At 39.4% G+C, this 22,270-nt stretch overlaps 1 protein-coding gene across 4 annotated transcripts in view; it reads left to right on the top strand.

The window, feature by feature from the left end:
• Positions 1 to 22,270, top strand: part of MCPH1 (microcephalin 1) — a 242,014-nt gene that overhangs the window by 4,099 nt on the left and 215,645 nt on the right. For all 4 annotated transcript variants that reach the window (XR_015721989.1, XR_015721988.1, XM_087856471.1 and 1 more), the window contains exon 3: positions 5,062 to 5,180. Coding sequence is in view for 2 of the 4 variants with exons in the window: in XM_087856471.1 (XP_087712597.1) it covers positions 5,062 to 5,180 (119 nt within the window). In the remaining 2 variants the exon portion in view is untranslated. The remainder of the gene's footprint in view (positions 1 to 5,061; positions 5,181 to 22,270) is intronic.

Below are 22,270 nucleotides of genomic sequence, written 5' to 3'. Positions count from 1 at the left end.
ATGACACTACAGGTAAAAGACTGGTATCCAAGATCTATAAAGAACTTCTCAAACTCAACACACAAGAAACAAATAAACAAATCATAAAATGGGCAGAAGATATGAACAGACACTTTTCCAATGAAGACATACAAATGGCTAACAGACACATGAAAAAATGTTCAAAATCATTATCCATCAGGGAAATTCAAATCAAAACCACACTGAGATACCACCTTACGCCAGTTAGAATGGCAAAAATTGACAAGGCAAGAAACAACAATTGCTGGAGAGGATGTGGAGAAAGGGGATCCCTCCTACATTGTTGGTGGGAATGCAAGTTGGTACAGCCACTCTGGAAAACAGTCTGAAGGTCCCTTAAAAATTTAAAAATTGAGCTACCCTATGATCCAGGCATTGCACTACTGGGTATTTACCCCAAAGCTTTCAAAATTTTTGAATGGGATTGGATTGATAAAAATAGATCCATATGGCGAGAACTGACGTTTTTATGAAATTGAATCTTCCAACCCATGAATTTATATGCCTTTGTTGATTTTGGTTTCTTGAATTTCTTTCAGTAATGTTTCATAATTTTCTCTTTTATAAATGGTATCTTTAAAATTCCATTGTCTAACTGTTCCTGGTTGCTTTTATAAATGGTATCTTTTAAATTCCTTTTTCTAACTGTTCCTGGTATATAGAAATAATTTTTGCATATCTACCTTGTGTCCAGAAGACTTAGCAAACTCATTTATGTAATGTGGCATTTTTAGGACTTAAAAAATGTACACAATTGAATATTATGTGCACGGGACAGTTACTCTATTTTCTAATCCTAACTCTTTCTATTTCTGGACATGCTGCACTGTGAGGGCCTGTGTTAAATAGAGCACACTTATCAGGCATCTTTGTGTGGTTCCTCTGCTCAAGGGAAAGCTTTTTGCATTTTCACCTAATGCAATTTTTTTGTTTTGTTTTTTAAATTGGAGTATAGTTGACATACACAATACTGTATTTCAGGTTTATAACATAGTGATTCCACATTTATGTACATTATGAAATGATCACCAGGATAAGTCTAGTTCTCATCTGTCACCAAAGTTACGGTGTACTTTTCGTCTCTATGACTTAAAACTGGAGCTTTGTACCTTTTCTAATCTTCACATATTTTGCCCATCACCCCTGTCCCCTCTGGTACCCACCAGTTCTCTATTAGTCCATTTTGTTTTTTAGATTACATGTATAAGTGATATCGTATGCTTAATGCTTTTTTTTTTTTTTACCAACTTTCAGATCCTAATTTGCTGAGAGTTTTCTTCATGAATTAACTTTTTAATGTCATCAATTGTGTTTTCTGCATATAATTGAGATGATCATAATTTTTTCTCTTTTACTTTGTTAACATAGTGAATAACTATTTATTTTAATATTAACCAACTTTGCAGTCCTGGAATAAACTCAAGTGGTGGGAATGCATTATCCTTTTTATGTATTTGTTGACAACAAGTTGCCAATATTTTGTTTTCTTCTTTTTCCATGCAAATATTTCAAGGAGTGATACTGGTCATTTTCATTCCTGTAGTGCTATTCTGTGGTTTAGTACTAAAGATAGGCTAGTTTCATAAAACAAATCGCAGAATTGTGACTCTTTCTCTTTTTTATTCTAAGTTTGTATAGGATTGGTATTTCTCTCTTAAATTTTTGGTATAATTTGCTGATGACGCCAACTAGTCCTTGAGTTTTCTTTGTAGATTTTTTAAAAACTTTTTTTGTTACAGTTTTTCATCTGTTTGAAAATTATAGGATATGCATTTTTTTCTATTATAAGTGCTTTTAGAAAGCTGGTATTTTTTTTTAAGAAATGTATTCATTTCATCTAAATTTTCAAAATTTATTGGATCAAAGCTATTCATAATATCCTGTTTGAATTTTTTAATGTCTTCACAGTCTATAGAGATGACCCCTTCATACCGATATTGGTTATTTGTGCCTTTTCTCTTATTTTCCTTATAACATTTACTTGGGTTTTATTGATTTTATTAGTTTTTCCAAGGAACCAACTTTTGGTTTCTTGATCCTCCTTTTCTTTTTTATTAATTCTGGCCTCATTTTTATAATACTCTAACTCACTCTTTGGTTTTAATTAGCTGTTCTTTTTCCAGCTTTTTAAGATGACTGCATTGACATTTTATCCTTCTTTTTGAGCATGCTTTTTTTATGACATAGTTAAATTCACATTTGTAAAGTGGAACGCAGGGTGCCGAATGGTGAACAGCAGTTAAACAAAAGACTACAGAGAAATTGAAACAGGAGTTTATTACAGGTCTTGGAGGAGGTGCATGACGCCACGTACGCTTGAGAAGCCACACTGGGAGGTCAGGGCTAAGTACAGCCAGAGAGACTGGCAGGACCTGAGGCATATATCTTTATTAGGCTCCATGGGGAATGCTTTCAGCTTCCTAGTCTAGGGCTGAATTAATCAATTCAAACCAAAGAATGAGGTTTTGGTAGCTTCAGAACCTTAAGGGACACACAAGGGGAAGGACCTTAAAGGCAGAGGAGATGGTTGCTCAAAGGGCCATTGGGGAACTGACATTTGCTTGTGACTCTGGGGCTGTTATCTAGGGTATGTGCTTGCATGAGGGGTTGGTGTTGGTTTTGGACTCCTGCAGAATGCTTGGCCAAAAAAAAAAACAGATGCCAAGGCAGCAGTACCCTAGAGTAGCTTAGCTAAATTCTCGACAGCATTTTAGGTTATACGTCTCCCCAAGCTGGGCTTTAGCTGCAATCCCCAAGGCTTTGTTGGGTAGATTGCAATATCTAGGTCTACTTTTACTTTTTATTTCTAGTGGTTTATGTTCTTGTCTCATCTCTAGGTAAGCTTGATGTTTTGTTTGTTGTTGTTGTTGTTGTTTTTCTAGCTGAGTATTGTGTGTATTTAAGTTTGAAATTAGAGACCTAGAATTGTATTCTCTTTCTTCAGAAGAGATTCACATTTGCTTCAGTCTTGTTTTTAGTGTTCATAATCCAGGATTTTTTTTTTTTTTAAAGATTTTATTTATTTGACATAGAGACAGCCAGTGAGAGAGAGACAAGCAGGGGGAGTGGGAAAGGAAGAAGCAGGCTCCCAGCAGAGGAGCCTGATGTGGGGCTCCATCCCAGGACTCTGGGATCACGCCCTGAGCCGAATGCAGACGCTTAATGACTGAGCCACCCAGGCGCCCCTCATAATCCAGGATTATCTTAATCCAGTTGCAGGATTGAAGATGATTTAAAACTGGACTGCAGACCTGTGAGGGCCATTATGTGGTTTACCCTTACTCCTGGATCAGCCGTTTGGGTGCCCATACAAGATATGAGGGTTTTGCCAGACTCCCTTCTCCCATTCTGAGGCTGGCAGTCCAGTTTTTGCCCCTCTTGTCCTTAGAGGCATTTAGAAGTGCTACCCATTATTTGCTAAATTTGGCAAAAGCCCTAAGGAAGAAATGACCCTGAATGCTAGACTCCTCTGTCTGGTTGTGTCAGTCTGTACTTAGAGTCTTGGCTCAGTAATAATCCCTCACTGCCTCAGAAGCTCTCCAGGGCCTTCTGGCAGGTAGGTAGGTAGATAGACAAAGAAAGATGTATGTATATTTTATCAAAGCAATGCATACATGTTGCTTAAAAGGGCAAATGTGCAGTGCCATGAGTTTCTCAAACAAGGAGAAACCAGCAATCCTTTGCTCTACACTTTTCATTCTGTTTTTCTAAGGCAGCCATTTTCAGATCTGTTTTATCTGTTTCTTTTGGTGTTTACCTTTTTATTTCCAAACAATGTGCATATATTACTTTGATAAAATTAAATATTGTTAAAAGAATGATGTATTGGACCATTTCCACTTCTGGAAAGATTATATATAAAAGGTAAATTTTCTGACACCATGAGTTTGAACATGTCTTTAGTATACCTTTCTTTACCTTTGATTGATATTTTAGCTGATTGTAAAATGCTCAGGGTATATTATTTTTCCTTGAAGGCACTTCACCATTGTGTTCTGACTTCCAGATTGCTGTTGGGAAGTCTAATGACATTGTCCTGTCTCACTGTTGAGTGTGATTTATCCCCACCTTCACTTCTTACCGTTTCTTAATGTCTAATCTTTCTCTACTCCAGCTCTACTGAAATTTCACGATGATATACTTAATATGGTGCTGATTTCATTCTTATGCCGGCTCTTGCAGGTCCTTTTGATCTAGAACACATGCTCTTTAATTTGAGAAACTTTTCTTGAATTATTTCTTTTCCATGTTCTCTGTCCCTGTATTTCTTCAACTATTATTTCTCAGCTCTTGGTTCTCCTGGTCTGAGCTTATGGTCATGTCTTATATCTGCTATTGCATCCATCTCCTTGTCTTTTTATTGTCCTTTGGGGAGAATTTCTCAACTTTATTATTGTCCAGGATTTCTATAGACTTTTTTTTACTTATGTCATCATATTTTTAATTTCTAAGAGCTCTTTAGTTCTCTGAATCTTTAAAAACAACAAAACAAAACCTCCCAATCTTAGATGTTCTTTCATGAACACAGTATCTTCTGAATATTTAAATGAATGTTATTTTCTTCCAAATACATTAAATGTTTTTAATTTTAATTACGTAAGTATTCCCTGTATTGTCTGTTTTCAGTGAATTTTATTTTATGGCTGATGTAGAAGGCTTGTCTTAAATGTCTTTAATTGGCTTAGCTCCTATTCTCTCGTCTACTAAAAATGCATTACCAGCTCCTATCCACATTCGCTCTCCTTTTTATCCTTGTAGAGCTCTAACTCTCTATGTCGTAGGTTTTTTGAGAGGAAGCAGAGATAAACACCTGTATGACACACCCATCCTAACTGGAGCAGATAGGTTTTCAAAGCGGCATTACCCATTTGTTAGAGTAGTTCTCCGTGGCAGATTATGAGAAATGGAATTGCTGCAGTAGGGGTTTTAGATGTTTTCCTTTTGACAAATATTGGATAAAGTACCCTTTTTGATCAATTTTACTTATGAAATTGTTCATAAATGGTAATTTATGTTTTGTTTTCTGCCTTTTGTCTACAGGTTTCAAAAACTTTTAACAAACAGGTAACTCACGTTGTCTTCAAAGATGGATACCAGAGCACTTGGGACAAAGCACAGAAAAGAGGTGTGAAGCTCGTTTCAGTGCTCTGGGTTGAAAAGTAAGTGGTTCCTTTATTTTTTTTTCTTTAAGTATCTACTATTGGTCGAGTGTGGAGATATTTCTCATACATCACAGAACCAGATGAAATGTGATTTTGTCTTTTCTCTGATTCTTACTTGCGCAAGTCATTTAATGTCCTCAGGCCTTGGTTTCAGCAGCTGAAGATGGACCTGGTATAATCCTTAACCCTCCTAGAGGGAAGATGACCACACAGGCGCCGAGACATGTATGCTTGGTGTATTCAGGAAACCATGAGGAGGTGAATGTGATGAAGCAGATAATAGCTGCTCGGCCGCCACAGCTCAAGTACCGCAGGGAGGGGGCTTCAGCAATAGACACTGATTTCTCCCAGTTCCGGAGGCCAGAAGTCTGCCCTCAAAGTGTTGGCAGGATTGGTTCTTCTGAGGCCTCTCCTTGGCTGACAGATGGCTGTCCTTTCTGTGTCTTCACCTGGTCTTTCTGTGTGTTGGTGTCCTAATCTCCTCTTCTTGTAAGGACACCAGTTGTATTGGCTGAGGGCCCACCCTAGTGGCCTCATTTAACCCTAATTATCTCTTTCAAGGCCAGATCTCCAAATACAGTTGACACTTGAGAAAAAAGGACTTGAACCGAGCAGGTCCACTTATACACGGATTGTTTTTCAGTAAGAACTTTGGAAAATTTTTTGGAGATTTGTGACAGTTTGAAAAAACTTAGAGATAAACTGTGCAGTCTTGAAATACTGAAAAAATTAAGATATTTTAAGAAACAGTATATAATACATATAACATTACAAAATATGTGTTAATTGCTTGTTAACGGTAAGGCTTCTGGTCAGCGGTAGGCCATTGGTCATTAAGTTTTTGGGGAGTCAAAATTTACATGTGGATTTTTGAAGGTTGGTGCCCCTAGAGCCCATGTCGCTCAAGAGTCAACTGTACGGTCACATTCTGACGTACTTGGGGTTAAGACTTCATGTGAATTTTGTGGGGGACATAATTGAGCCCATAACAGGTGTCGTCAATGGGAAGAGTTGGAAGAGATTGAGGCCAGCAGGGTAGTGGGGCGTCAGATGATGTAGGGCCTTGTGGAGTGTGATTCAGAAGAGACATATGTGGGAAAAGGGGCAAAGGAAGAGGTAGGAGAGTGGTTGGAGGCTGAATGATCCAGCCTAGAGGCGTTGCTTGCATGGTCAGATGGTCATGAAGCATGGTCAGATTCAGGATGTATTTTTGAAAGTAGTGCCAGACTAGATCTCCTGAGGATTTGGATATGACTTTGTAGAGAAGGGGAAGAATCAAGGATGACTGTGTGGTGTTGGCCTGAGGAAGCAGAAAGATGGGTTTGCCATTTCCCGAGATTGGGAAGGCTTCAGAAGGACCAGGTTTGGAAGGGAGATCCTGAGTTCCATTTGGATGTGCTGAATTTGGGGTATTTATTAGGCACACATGTGGAGGTGTCAGGTAGGCAGTTGGATATGAGTATGGAATCCCTGGGAGAGATTGAAGATAAGCATGTGGGAATCTTCCTTATACAGATGTTATTTTTAGTCATAAATCTGGATATGACCTCTTGGTAAGTATAGATAGGGAAGGGAGGTAGTTCCAAGGTTGAGCACTCTAGTGTTGGGTGTTGAGAAGGAAAACCAGTGAGGATGGGATTCTAGAAGTCAGGTGAAGAAAGCTTTCAAAAAAGGGATAATAATCAGCTGTGGCAAACAGGTTGAGTAAAGGCAGGTTAAGAGGTTAGCACTGGAATTAACAAGGTGGTGTCTCTGGGAGCTTGACCAGCAGTTTTAGCAGATTAGTGGGAGCAAGACTTGTTCAAGTAGAAGTTTGGAGACAGTGCATGGAGGCTACTCCAGTGGGGAAGAGAGAGCTGGGAGAGTACCTGGAGGGGGGTGTGGAGGGGAAGATGGAAGAAATGACAGCATCTCTATGCTGACAGAACTGATCCAGTAGAGGGAGATTTTGCTAATGCAAAGGCAAGAGGAGACATTTACTCTAGTGGCTTATTAATGGGGCTGAAGGGATAGACTAACACATAAGCCAATGGGTTACATAGGATATATAGGTTACATACAGGTTAATCTTATGTATGCTATAGGTTATATAGGTTGGGTTATATGGGATCAAGGATAGGAGGGAATGCAGAGTATAGGGGACAGTTGTTGCTAAGTGAGTAGATGTGGCTTCAGGTCTTACGGAAATTCTTTCCTGATGCCGCTTTCTCAGTGAGAGGGAGCGAGATTGTGACGTGAGAATGAGAGGCTTTGGGGGTTTGAAGAGAGCACAAACACATGAAATAGTTGTCTAGGAACTTGGGAGTGGATGGATCAGGGCAGGACTAACAGTTCACTTGAGGATGCTGGTAAGTTGAATATGAGGCCCTGAGCAACAGGACAGTTGTTTATCCAGCAACCTACAAGCAAGAAGGAGGTGGAGTGTTGGACTTAACTGGGGTTGGATTTTGCCAGGCAACCACCATAAAGGGTTGGAGGGATATGGAGTCAGGGATAATGATGGACTGTGGACTCCAAACTTGATCGGGGTTGGAGGGGTTATGAAGGGAACAAAGGGTGGTGGAAACACTGTTTGATTAACAGACTATAGATCTTAGTTGGATTGAGGAATTGTTGGGGATGTACAAGAGATTGTGTTTGGGAGGACAGGAGGACGTGGTTGGAGAGTATGATGCTTGAAATGTAGATCATGGAGGGCATGCTGAGAAAATGGAATCCATGATAGCTACTCTTCACAGGACCCCTGTCTGTTATAGGGCCAGTTAACCTGGAAGTAGTTCTTGATACGAAAGTAGCAAGTACATACTAGGTGCTCCAGAGAAACTAGAACAGGTATGACACAGCATGTCATAGAATTTATAACTTAGTGGAGAGGGCAAATAAAATGCCATTGTGGACCGAATGGGCAGGGCTGCAGTGACCACAGCTCCAGGGGCTACCTATATTGTGCAACATCGCTATGGAGAAAGTTACTTTAAAAAGTTAGAGTTCCTCATATAGAGTTGAATGGCCATGCCTTGTTATTAGGTTTTTTAAAAAAAATTAATGGACTTTATTCTTTTAAAGATTTATTTATTTATTAGAGAGAGAGAGTGAGAGCAAGTGTGGGCACACCCAAGCAGGGGTTGGGAGAGGGAATCCTCAAGCACACTCCTCACTGAGCACAAAGTCCAGTGTGGGGCTCCATCTCATGACCCAGAGATCATGACCTGAGCCAAAACCAAGAGTCAGACGCTCATCCGACTGAGCCACTCAGGTGCCCTGGACTTTATTCTTTTAGAGCAATTTCATATATCATTATCAGAGTCCCTGCCTCTATAGTGCTTTCCTGCTTTCATATGAATTAACTCTAGATTTCTAAAAAAGCAGCAGTATGACTTTTTTACATTAGGATTTCAGGGAACATTCCATTTTCCAGAGGTATTTATCATGTATGTCTTTAGCCCAAGACAGCTCTAAAGTGGCCACTATCAGATTTCCTACCTTCTATAGTGAGATAAGGGGACCGAGTAGGAGCAAGACCAGAAGGAGTTCTAATTACTGTAAGATGCAGGTGGGTGTGTTTTTAGTAAGAATGTAGAAACAGATTTAAACCTTTGATTACTATGTATGTATGTATATAGTATGTTATGAAGTTAAGTTTTAAGTAAATTAAGAGAAAAAATAGTGTCTCATATTTATCCATATGTTTACTATTTCTGTTACTGTTAATTCTTAAAGATCTGAGTTTCCTCTGGTGTTTCCTTTCAATGTGACTAATTATATTTAGATTTCTGCATTTTTTTAATTAAGGTAAAATTTACACACTCTAGAACTCGGCCTTTTAGCATACATTTCAGTGGTTTAAGTTCATAGAGATTTTTAACCGTCACTACTATCTAATTTAAGAACATTTTCATCACCCCCAAAAAAACTCTGTAGCCATTAGCAGTCACTGCCCCTGAGAACCACAAATCTACTTTTTGTATCTGAATTTGCCTAATCTGAATATTTCACATAAATGGAATCCTACAGTGTGGGTCTTTTATATTGGGCTTTTTTCACTTTGCATAATCTTAGGAGATAAGCTTTCTATATTTCACTATTAAGGTTAATGTTAGCTGAGGATTTTTTCTAGATGCCCTTTATCATATTGAGGAAGTTTCCTTCCTTTCCTAGTTTTTTTATTTTTTTAATTTTTTTTGGGTTTTTATCATTGAAAGATGTTGGATTTTGTCAAGTGCTTTTTCTGCATCCATTGAGATACTTGTTTGTTTTTTGTCTTTTATTCTATTAATGTGCTGTATTAGATTGATGGATTTCATATGGTGAACCAACCTTGCATTCCTGGGATAAATCTTGCTTGGTCATGTTGTATACTCCCCCCTCCCCACCCAAATTACTGGGTCAGTTTGCCAGTACTTTCTTTTTATTTTTCATTTTTATTTTTGCATCTGTATTCATAGGGAATATTAGTCTATAGTTTTCTTGTGATGACTTTTTCTGGTTTTGGTGTCAGGGCTATACTGGCATCATAGAATGAGTTGAGATCTTGCATGTTCTATTTTGTTTTGTTTTGTTTTTCTAGAGAGAGAGAGAGCACCTGGGTGCGCTTCTTCTTGAGTGGGAGGGAAGGGCTGAGGGAGAGAGAGAATCTTAAGCAGCCTCTACACTCAGTGCAGAGCCTGATGCAGGGCTTGATCTCATGACCCAAGCAAGAGTTGGACACTTAAACAATTCAGCCACCTGGGCGCCCCTGTACTTCTGTTTTTTGAAGAGTTTCTAAGGACGGGTGTTAATTCTTCAAGATTTTGGTGGAATTCACCAGGAAGCCATCTGGGCTTGGGCTTGCTTTTGTGGAAAGGTTTTGGTTACTAATTCAATCTCTTGCTATAGGTTTCTTCAATTTTATACTTCTTTCTTGAGTCAGTTTGAGTAGTTTCTGGCTTTCTAGGGCTTGTTCATTTCACCTACATTGTCTAATTTGTTGGTATATACTTGTTTGTAGTATTTTTGTTATAACCCTTTTTATTTTTATAAGGTCAGTAGTAATAGTAATTCAGTCCTGATTTTAGTAACCTGTTTTTGTCTTTATCAGTCTAACTAAAAGATTTGACTTTATTGATCTTTTCAAGAAACCTACTTTTTGGTTGTTGATTTTTCTCTTTTTTTCTTTTTCTTTTTTTAAGATTTTATTTATTTGACACAGAGAGAGCGTGCGCACAAGCAGGCAGAACGGCAGGCAGAGGGAGAGGGAGAAGCAGGCTCCTTGCTGAGCTGAGAGCCCAATGTGGGCTTGATCGCAGGACCCTGAGATCATGACCTGAGCTGAAGACAGACACTTGATGACTGAGCCACCGAGGCGCCCCTCTCTGCTGTTTTTCTATTCTTTATTTTCACTGTATAATCTTCATGATTTCCTTCTGCTTGCTTTGGGTTTAGTTTGCTCTTTCTCTAATGTCATTAGGTGGAGGATTACATTCTTGATTTGAAAATTTCCTCTTTTAATATAAGGGTTCATAGTTATAAATTTACTCCTAAGCACTGCTCTAGCTGCATCTCATAAAATTTGGTATGTTGTATTTTTGTTTTCATTTATTTCAAAGTATTTTCTACTTTCTTTTGTGATGTTTTTTTTTGACCCATTAGTTATTTAGGAGGTTCTTATTTAAATTCTACGTATTTGTGTTTACCAAACTTCATGCTGTTTTTTGATACCTTGTTTCATTCCACTGTAGTCAGAGAACATATTTTGTATTATTTCAGTCCTTTTAAAGTAATTGAGACTTGTTTTACGCCATATCATTTTGTCCAGGAAAATATTGCATGTGCACTTGAAAAGAATGTGTGTTCTATTGTGTGGATGGAATGTCCTATCTTTAGATATCTATTAGATCTAGTTGGTTTGTACTGCTTTTTAAAGTGTTCTTTTCTTTTAAAAGATTTATTTATTTTAGAGAGCGTGAGAGCATGGGGGGGAGGGACAGAAGGAGAGGAAGAGACTCTCAAGCATCCTCCCCGCTGAGCATGGAGCTTAGTTTTTCTTTGTCTGAAAATGTCCTTATTCATCATAATTTGTGAATGTATTTTCCATGGATATGCAATTCCAATTTGATAGTGTTTATTTTTTCTTTCCAACTGCCTAAAAGTTTTTCCTGTAGTCTTCTGTCCTCTGGTGTCTCTTGAGTGCTCTGTAGTCATTCAGATCATTTCTCTGTTGTAAGTAGTGTGTTTTTTTTCTCTTCTTTCCACTTTTTCTTCTTGTCTTTGGTTTTCAGAAGTTTAACTTAAGTGTCTAGGTGTGGTGTTTTTAAATTGATTTTGTGTAGATTTCATTGAGCTTCTTGAATGGACAAGCTTATATAATTTTTCTAAAAATGTGATTAGTTTCTGGCCATTATTTCTTCAAATATCTTTTCTGTCCCATTTCCTCTTCTTTTTCTAGTTTTTCTAATTAGCTGCGTAACAGGAATTGGCAAAGTTTTTCTGTAAAAGGATAGATAGTAAATATAGGCATACCTTGGGCATATTTTGGGTTTGGCTTGAGACTTCTGCAATAAAGCAAATATCACAATAAAGTGAGTAAAATGAAGTTTTTGGTTTTCCAGTGCATATAAAAGTTACATTTACACTCTACTGTAGTCTTTAACGTGCAATAACATTGTGTTTAAAAAATGTACATACCTTGATTTAAAAAATACTTTATTGATAAGAAAATGCTAATCATCATCTGAGCTTTTAACTAGTCATAATCTTTTCGCTCGTGGAGGGTCTTGCTTCAGTATTGGTGGTTGCTGGCTGATCAGGGTGGTGTTTGCTTAAGTTGGGATGGCTGTGGCAATTTCTTAAAATAAGAACATTGAAGTTTGCTGCATTGATTGACTCTTCCTTTCACAGTTTGTCTGCAGCAGGTGATACTGTTTGATAGCCTTTTATTCACAGAACTACTTTCAAATTGAAGTCAGACCTCTCAAACTCTGCTGCTGCTTTATCAACTGAGTTTATGTAATGTTCTGAATGCTTTGTTGTCATTTCAACAGTCTTCACGGCATCTTCCCCAGGAGTAGATTCCATCTCAAGAAACCATCTTTGCTCATCCACCAGAAGCAACCCCTCATCTGTTGGACTTTGATCCTGAGAGCACAGCAGTGCAGGCCCACCTGCAGGCTCACTTCTGATTCTCGTTCTCTGGCTCCTTCCACCCCCTCTTTGGTTACTTGAACCCTCCACGTCATCCAGGGGGGCGGGAATCCACTTCTTCCAGACTCCCATTTGTGTTGATATTCTGACCCCTTCTCATGATATCACAAATGTTCTTAATGGCATCTAGAACGGTGAATCCTTTCTGGAAGGTTTTCGGTTTACTTTGCCCAGAGCCTTCAGAGGACTCACCATCTATGGTAGCTATAGCCTTATAAAATGCATTCCTTCAATAGTAAGACTTGAAAGTTGAAAAGATTCCTTGATCACAGGCTGCAGTATGGATGCTGCATTGGCAGACATGAAAACCATATTAATCTCATTCTCTGTCTCCGTCAGAGCCCTTGGGTGACCAGGTGATCATTGTCAGTGAGCAGCAATATTTTGAAAGGAAGCTTTTTCCCCCTGAGCATTAGGTCTCCACAGGGGGCTTGAAATAATCAGTAAACCATGTTGTAGACAGATGTACCATTATCTGGGCTGTGTTGTTCCATGTACAGGGCACAGGCAGAGTAGACTTAGCATGATTCTGAAGGGCCCTAGATTTTCAGAATGGTACGTGGGCGCTGGCTTCCACTTAGAGTCACCAGCTGCATTAGCTCCTCACAGGAGAGCCAGCCTGTCCTTTGCAGCTTCGAAGCCAGGCATTGACGTCTCTCCGGCTGGGAAAGTGCTAGATGACATCTTCTCCTGACAGAAGGCTGTTTGGTCTATGCTGACAATCTGTGGTTGAGTGTAGCCACCTTCCTGAATTCTCTGAGCCCCATCTTCTGGATGACTTGCTGCAGCTTCTCCATCAGCACCTGCTGCTTCAACTTGTCCCTTCATGTGATGGAGACGGGTGCTTTCCTTAAACCCAGTAACCAACCTCTGCTACTGCAGATGTTTCTTCCGCAGCTTCCTGACCTCTCTCAGCCTTCACAGAGCTGAACAGAGTTAGGGCCTTGCTCGGGATCAGCTTTGGCTTAAAGGGAGTGTTGTGGTTGGTTCGGTCTGTCCAGACCACTCAGACTTTCTTCATATTAGTGATAAGCCTATTTCCTTTTCTTACCATTCACGTGTTCACTGGCGTAGCCCCTTTAATTTTCTTCAAGAACTTTTCCTCTGCATTCACATCTTGGCTAACTGGTGTAGTTTTTGATGAATTCTGGCTTTTGACATGCCTTCCTCACTAAGCTTAATCATTTCTAGCTTTTGATTTAAACTGAAAGATGTGTGATTCTTCCATTTAGAGGCCATCATAGGGTTATTAATTGGCCTAATTTCAATATTGTTGTGTCTCAGGGACTCAGGATGCCCAAGGAGAGGGAGAGAGATGGGGGAACTGCTGGTTGGTGGAGCAAGCAGAGCATACACATTTATCAAGTTAGTGGTCTTACATGGGTGTGGCTCGTGGAGCCGCAGAATAATTACAATAATAACATTAAATATCATTGATCCCAGATCACCATAAAAATATAATGAAAATGTTTGGGAGTATTACCAAAATGAAAAATGAAGTGAACAGATATAGTTGGGAAAATAGCGCTGATAGACCTGCTTTGTGTGGGGTTTCCACAGATCTTCCAGTTTGTAAAGCATGCGATATCTGCAAAGCACATTAATGCAAAGTACAATAAGATGAGGAATGCCTTTATTTTAGGCTTTGTGGGCCATGTAGTCTTTATTTAACTACTCGATTCTTGTAGTGTCAAAGGAGCCCTAGAGAAGAAGCAAACAAATGGGGGTGGCCATGTTGTAGTAAAAGTTTATTTTAAAAACAGGTGGTGAGCCAGGTTGGCCTGTAACCCATAGTTTGCAAATGCCTTCTGTGTAATACAGTCTTTGAAACATCCCCACTTATCCCTGATGCCCTGGTTTTTGTTCATTATTTTTCAGTCGTCTTTTTTTCTTCACATTGATCCTCCTTCAAGTTCGTTGACTCTTTTCTCCATCAACTCCATTCTGTCATTAAATCTACTTGGTAAATTTAGTTCATCTATTTTCCAGCTCTAACATTTCCACCTGGTTCTTTTTTGTGTGTTTTGTTTTTTACCTGAGATTTCTGCCTTTGCTTTTCCTGTCTTTCCGTACATGTGTGTTTTCCATTCTCTTGCACGGTACAGTAACAGTAGATCCTTTAACCCCCTTGTCTGATAATTCCAGCATTTCAGGGTTGGCATCTGTTGATTGCTTTTTTCTTAGGAATGTGTCACATTTTCTGGCTCTTAGAGTTTTGTTTTGGACACTGTAAATGTCAGGTAGGTTCTGCATTCTTTTATACTGCTCTGAAGAGTGGGTTTTTTTTTTTTTTTTTTTTTTTTTTTTTAAGCAAGCAGTTAACTTGTTTAGTTTTAGAATGCAGACTGTCATCTTAAGACCTGTGGTGGACATTTGCTTAGATTCATTCGGTTCTTTTTTTTTTTTTTTTAATTTTTTTATTATGTTAGTCACCATACAGTACATCCCTGGTTTTTGATGTAAAGTTTGATGATTCATTAGTTGCGTATAACACCCAGTGCACCATGCAATACGTGCCCTCCTTACTACCCATCACCAGCCTATCCCATTCCCCCACGCTGCTCCCCTCCGAAGCCCTCAGTTTGTTTCTCAGAGTCCATAGTCTCTCATGCTTCACTCCCCCCTCTGATTACATAAGAACTAGGAAGATCGGTAGGAGAAGAAAGGGATAAAGAAAGGGGGGGTAATCATTCAGTTCTTTAAGCCTTGGCCGCAGGCTGATGTCAGTTTACCTTATGCACATGTAGGTCAGGGTCAGCCAGGGATGTGGGCTTTTATGCTCAGAACCTGAGGTTCCTCTTCCCCAGCTTGTTTCCCGGGTACTTGCCTCATTCCCTGGTGGCCCTACTTGCTGGGGCTCCTTCCCCTAGTTCCTTTGGCCAGAGACAGCAAGTCCTGTTGGAGGTTGAGCTACCCATCACCACCACTCCCACAGACCCTGTCACTGCTTTTCTGCAGGGTAAACACCTAGAAAATGTGGTAAAGCTACAGACTGTTTGCTGTTTGTTTGTTTCCAAACCCTTTTAAAAATTTTCAGAAGGTATGTATGACTTATAGTGCATTTGGAGGAGATTTGGTTTTAATGACTGAACACAACTGGAACCTAGTTTTGTTTGTTTGTTTTAGTATCTGAGGCTAGTCTAATTCTTTTCCTCTTGTAAATTATTTGATCTTTCTTCTAGGGGACCCAAGATTTTTTTTTTTCCCTTTAAAATCTAATTATTTTCTTTTGTCTTAAATTAATCCAGTTGTTGATTCCAATTCTAGGTTGGCCGTTTCAAGAGATTCAGGCCTTCCTAGTTCTGGAAGATTTTCTTATAGTTTTAAATATTACTCTGTTTTGCTGTTTAGCTTTTCTTCATCAGGGGCTTCAATTATATGTATGTTGGGCCTCCTCTACCTGCCTTTAATTTCAACCGTTTTGACTCTGAGTCTTTTTACTTCTTTCTGGATGTTATTTTTATTACCCTTCTCCCCCCCCTTTTTCATCAGTATTTTTTTAAATTAAATTTTCATTTGAATTGGTTTCTTCTTCAGCATGTTATAATTAAGTCTTCATCTTCATGATTTTGTCTTTTCTTTTTTATTTGCTGAATTTAATCAACTCTTGTTTAGTGTCTTCCTGTTTTATTGTTTTTGTTCTTAGTTTTTGTATTTTTGATTCAAGAAATATCTCACACATATGGATGGATTAATAGATATAGTTTCCCAAATACTTGTTTAACAGTATTTGATTCAGATGTGACAGTTGTGTTATATTCTTTGGCTTTGTTTTTATTTTTGATAGCAGGTGGATTTTCATTAGGCTGAAATGGTTTGATTTGCATTTTCTTTTCCAAACAGTTTTTTAATAAATGTGGTTTGCTTTGTTCTGTTCCCATTCATTTTATAAGCAGGGCTCCTAATTTCCGAGCACTGTCCTATGTCAGTTCTGTTCTCTGCTCTGCATAGTTCCTTTCGTGAATGATGTTGATGGTGAGGCCTTTTGTTTTGTAGGATCCTTAAATGTTTTCCTCTTGGTTGCTCCACTGCTGTTTGTCCAGGGTTACCACTCCTTCTCAGTAGAGTTGATTATCCCTCAGAGTTAACATTTTTTCAGAGCCTGTCTCTTCTGAGCCTCTTCCCTGTGACAGGTGCTGTGAACCACTCATATTCTGTATTTCAGCATTTAGTGCTAACTTCCTCTTTTTCAGTTATTTTACATGTGTTTCTTCTGATGCTCCAGGCCCCTCCACTCTCTTTGTGGAGCTATAAGCCTCTTCCCCCACTTTCTGCATCCACAGACTTGCAGCTATATTCAGACTTGGGTTATTTTCCTACTTATATGTCATTTGAAGTTTTGGTAAAACCATAGGTCATGTGTGTCTGTTATTTGCATTTTTTTTAAAGTTGTCTTTTTATGGAAGCAGCTCCCTCATCTCCTTATGCAATCCAATAAAATGGCCTGTTGGTTGTATCTCAGAATAGATTTCGTGGGTCTTTGTCTCTACTGTTCCCCCTTAGTCCAGACAACTATCATCTTGCCGCATCATTCAGTAGCCTCCTGCCTGTCTCCCTTTTGTTTCACCTCTTGTACATTAGCAAGTACAACACTTCTAACCCATAAATCAGCTATATTGTTCTTGCTGAGATAAAATGGCTTAGAATTACGTGGTCCTAGGTAGGCATAGTGAACAATGGCCTATTGGCCAAATCCAGCCCACCACCCTGTTTGTCTTTTATGGGCCTTGAGCTAACAGTGGTTTTTGCAGCTTTAAAAGGTTGGGAAGAAAATCAAGAGTATGGGGCGCCTGGGTGGCGTAGTCGTTAAGCGTCTGCCTTCGGCTCAGGGCGTGATCCCGGCGTTATGGGATCGAGCCCCACATCAGGCTCCTCCACTGGGAGCCTGCTCCTTCCTCTCCCACTCCCCCTGCTTGTGTTCCCTCTCTCGCTGGCTGTCTCTGTCAACTAAATAAAATAAAATCTTTAAAAAAAAAAAAAAAAAAAAGAGTGTTTCCTGACACATGAAAATGATATAAATTCCAAATCTCAGTGTCCATAAATAAAGTTTTCCTGGAACACAGCCATACACATTTGATTATGTATTGCGAACGGCTGCTTTTGCATTGTTCCTGTGGAATTGACTAGTATTACAGAGACCATATGGCCCACCGAACAGCGTCTTCCTTGTTACTTTCTGTCTCAACTCCTTTCCTTTTTGTGCTGTTAGAACTTACTTTGTTCATTTGTTTGTTTTTTAAATTAAATTTTATTTTTTTCATCACGCTAAGTGTACCCTTTAATCCTCATCACCTATTTCCCTCATCTCTGCTAACCATCTGTTTATTCTTTATGTTAAGAGTCTGTTCCTTGGTATGTCTCTCTCTCTTTCTTTTTTTCCTTTGCTCATTTGTTTTATTTCTTATACTCCACATAGGAGTGAGATCAAACAGTATTTGTCTTTCTCTGACTGACATTTCACGTAGCATTGTACTCTCTAGCTTCATCCATGTCACTGCAAATGGCAAGATTTCGTTCTTTTTTCTGGCTGAATTATATTCCATTGTGTGTGTGTACCACATCTTTTTCCATTCATCTGTCAATGGACGCTTGGACTGTTTCCATAGTTTGGCTATTGTAAATAATGCTGTAATAAACATAGGGCTGCATATGTCCCTTCAGATTAGTATTTTGTATTTTCTGGGTGAATATGCAGTAGTGTGATTCATCTGTCTGCCTACCTACTTACCTAATCATGCATTTTGGTCTTTCCATTATGATGTAAACTCTGTAAGTGTAGCCATCATGTTTGTCTCGTTTTATGATTGTGTTTTCACTAAGTAACACATTCCTGGCTCATAGTAGGTGCTCGATAAATATTGTCCTATTAACTAATGAACAGAGGAGGCTTTACTTATATTAGCCTGGAGATACCAGAGAAAATTTCTCCGGGGAAGTGATGGTGAGCTACCAGTAAAAGGTCCTAAAAGGAATGTGGGGGGGGGGGGGGTACAGAAAAACAGACCTTTCTTGAAAGCCTGAAGTTAATGGAGATGTTTGGGTAGAAGTGTAAACTGACAGGCATCCTTGTCCTGAAAAGAGGCCTCTCAGCTAATCCTGACAAGGAAATTCTCAAAGTTTCTTCTCCTGGGAGTCCTGCCGTCTTGCTTTCATTGGTAGTCTGTCCCCTACTTCCCTTTTGCTTTATCTCCTCTCTTCTTGTTGCCCCTGCTGAACCCTTGTTTCTTAAGGGGATCAGGGAAACTCCAAAATAATTATTACCCAAAGGCAATCTCATCAAGTCCCTTTAAAGTGAACTTAATCATATTTTTAATATAAATTCTTTTTTTATTGTTTGCTGTAGTACAGATTTTAATTGTTATATAGAATTACTGATTTTTATATTTCCTCTTGCTATCTTGAAGACAAGCTTTCTTTTGAATTAAATGTATTTAGATTTAAATATGTTTATATTTTTAATGTGAAAAGTCCCCACCTAATCTACATCTTGGCTTATCTTCCCTCAGTTGGGGGAAGATCTGCCACTGAGAATTTGGAATATATAGTTTTAGACATTTTATTAAACACATAGAAAATGCATACATAAGCATTTGTACATCCATATTCATAGGTACATCCATGGGAATATGTAGGTTTTATTTTTTTAATGGAATGCACATAAACTTTTTTAGTTAACATTATATTAGAGAACATCTTTCCATGTTTGTACATAGTGATAGATTTCATTTTTAAAAACATATACACTCCTTTATAAGAGATAAGTAATTTGTGTAACTGATCTGTTAATGAATATGAAGTTTTCCATTTCTTTTTCTTTCTAGTCAGAAATAGTACAACACTGAATGTCTTCATGTGCATTACTCCTTACAGATGTGTAAGTTTTTCCATAGGTTTAAATTCCACAAGTGTGTTTTTGAGTTCAGAGGGCTTATCTACTTAAATTTATGATAAATGCTCTCATAGTACCTTCTGGAAAGAGTGCGCTAAATTCTCCTCTTTCTAGCAGTGTGAAAGAACACTTGTTTCCCATAACCGTTACATTGTGAGTTGTCAGTCTTTTTAATCTTTCCTACTTTGTCGATGAAAAAAATAAAATTTATTTCATTTGCATTTCCTGATTTTTAGTGAGCTTGAACTTTTTTCCGCAGAACGTAGAGGTAACGGCTGAACTGACCATTATTTTATATGTCCTGTTTATTCTACGTTTACTGCCTATTCAGGCCCTTACTCTCGTTTCCTCCTGAAAATATGGATGGTAGGTACATAAGGCCACTAGGTGTCACTAGAATCCCATTTTGTTGGGCTGTTTCTGGGCATGTTTTTTTCCTAGAGCAGACAGCTGTGTAACAGAAACTGATAAAATTCTGACGGTTCCTTTGGACATTGGACACTTTTATATTGAAGAAAAAGGAAGTAAAGGCAAAGGAATAAAGGTCAAGGTGGCTGTCACCTCTCAGTTCTGTTGAGGAAGGCTGATCTAATGGGTACGTTGGAAATAGAGTTCACAGGCTTTTGTTTCCGCCCACTTGAGAGTGGGTCACTGCCCAGATGCCCCAGCACCCCTGCATTTTGTGTTCCTACAGACAAGCACATTTTCTTGCATGGCCCCACACGGCCACTCACATTAGGAGGTTAACACGAACAACCCCCCCACCCCCCGCTGTTGAGTTCTGAGTCCATTCGGGTCTTACCAGCTGCTCCGCAGTTGTGCACTGCACAGAGACGGCTCCCAGCCCCCTGCAGACATGCACCTGGTCAGCCTGGCTCCTCGTCTCCCTCACTTGGGCTGTGCCTGCTTCTTTCTTTGGCTTTTGTGCTTTTAATATGGTTGAAGATTGTAAATAGTGATGTATCGTGTCCGTCAGTTTGGGATTACCCGGTGTTTCCTGATGAGATCATCTGAGTTCTTAATCTCTTGCAGGAGTAACCTGGAAATGAAGATGGATTCGTCTTAGTGCACCCTCTTGGTGTGTGGGTGTTGGTGGTGTTTGAGATGGTGCCTGCCAGGCCTCCGCACTGGGAGGGAATATGCCCTGGGCATGTTCAACGTGACCCCCTCTGTGTTTATTGTGGCATTTGAGGGAAGGTACTTTCAACCATGTCACTAACCTTTCCTCATCACACTGTGCATGTGAGTGCGTGTCTCCTTATTTTATTCACTGGGTTGTGACCCATTGCTAACATTGTTCCTTTTAAGGTTTAAATTGTCTTTGATTGGCCGGGGTCACCCATCCAGTTGACTTCTGTGTTATTTTACCGGTTTCCCATCATTCTCTGAACACCTCTTTTCTTTCTGGCACAACAATTTAATCCAAGCTCCACTTGTACCTTCTCTTTCCCAGCCCTGGATGGAGCCATTTCTCCAGAATCCCTGGTTCCTTTTACTGGAAATGGTATTTTGAACCCATAATCTGGGTGCTAGGGTGCACTTGGTTCCATCGAGGCTTGCTGCTCCCACAGCCTCTCGTGGACAGAGTTAGTTATACCTGTGTGAATGTGTGCCTGTGTATTTCTAACTCCAAGTATAGTGAGCCAGGTTCCCACTGATAACCTGCAACATTAGTCCCAAACCAGGGGGCTCATCTTCTCCTTCCAGTGTTTGTAGCTCTGTTCTCAGACTGAGAAACCTGACTCCTGTCATTCTTGTTAGCAGGACAGTTAATCAAGTAGGTGGGTGACCAGTCTCTTCTCCAGGGCTGTGCCTCTCCCTGCACAGACCCCCCTCGTCTGCGCAGGCTTGGATTCCCCTCTGCACAGATGTCCTCTTTACCCCACCCAGCCCCCACTCTACACCTGTTCCAATTCTGATACCCCCTCACCATACCTTGCCCCTCCCTCTGTGTGGACACCCTCCTCTGCCTGCCTGGGCTCGAGCACCCTGTACTGGGCCATCCCCCACGCGGATGCCCCCTTCTCAGGCTCTGGGAAGGCCCCCAATGGATAAGTGCTCCCCACCCATCCACACAAACCTTGTAGGGGTCTGTCCTTGCCTCACCTGTGTATCCCTAGTACAGAATTGTCAGTTGGGAGGGAAGGCTGGAAGGGCAGATTTCTTACCTACTCTTAAAATTGAGAGCACATGCAGAGAGATTGCTGGAATGTGGGAATTGAGCTCAGAGAGTTCAAAATTATCCTTAAACTTTTAAAGTTTCTTAAGCCTATTCCTGTGATTAAAAGCTGTGTGTTAGTAGGACAGGTGTTTTTAAAAACCTGCCAATTAGGTTTTTCTGTTTGTAGCAAACTTTCAGTGTTCTGTGTTGGTTAAAAAACAAAGCAAAGCAACACCCAAATTATCTACTGTTACCAATTACAACATTAATTCAAAAGTAAGACATTTTTCCTGTCTCAGACAGCATAGGTTTATCGAGAAGGTAAGACCTAATATTCATGAATCACTCAGTAAATAATATCAGAATAGTGGGTTTCTTGTAGTTCTGGAGCAACAGTTCTCAAATCATGGTCTGGGAACTTCCATGATCCCCAGACCCTATAAGGGGTCAGCAGGGTTGAAACTTTTTATAATGTTAATAAGATGTTATTTGCCTTTTTCCCTCTCATCTTCTCGGGAGAGTACAGTACTGTTTGGGGGCTTGGCATACACAGTACATGGAATGCTGAAGCAGATGTGATAATCAGCTGTTTATTGACAGTTGCAAAAATGAATGGCCGTGCCACTTTTCTATCTAATTTTTTTTCCTGTTTTGGGAAACACTTTTCATAAAATCTGTTATTTGTGTTAACACATATTGAGTTTTATTGTTTTTAAATGAATTAACAATTACATATTTGAAGAGCTGCTCAGTTTTCTTTTTTTTAAGAACTGCTGAGTTTTGTTACAATAAATATCCATAAGTATAACTCACATAAAAAGGCTTTGAGATCCTTGAATATTTTAAGAGTGAAAGAGG

This window comes from Ursus americanus, chromosome 27 (assembly GCF_024610735.1).
Source record: "Ursus americanus isolate L20-20 chromosome 27, mUrsAme1.1.p, whole genome shotgun sequence".
Lineage (NCBI taxonomy): Eukaryota > Metazoa > Chordata > Mammalia > Carnivora > Ursidae > Ursus > Ursus americanus.
This window is presented reverse-complemented; position numbering and strand designations above follow the sequence as displayed.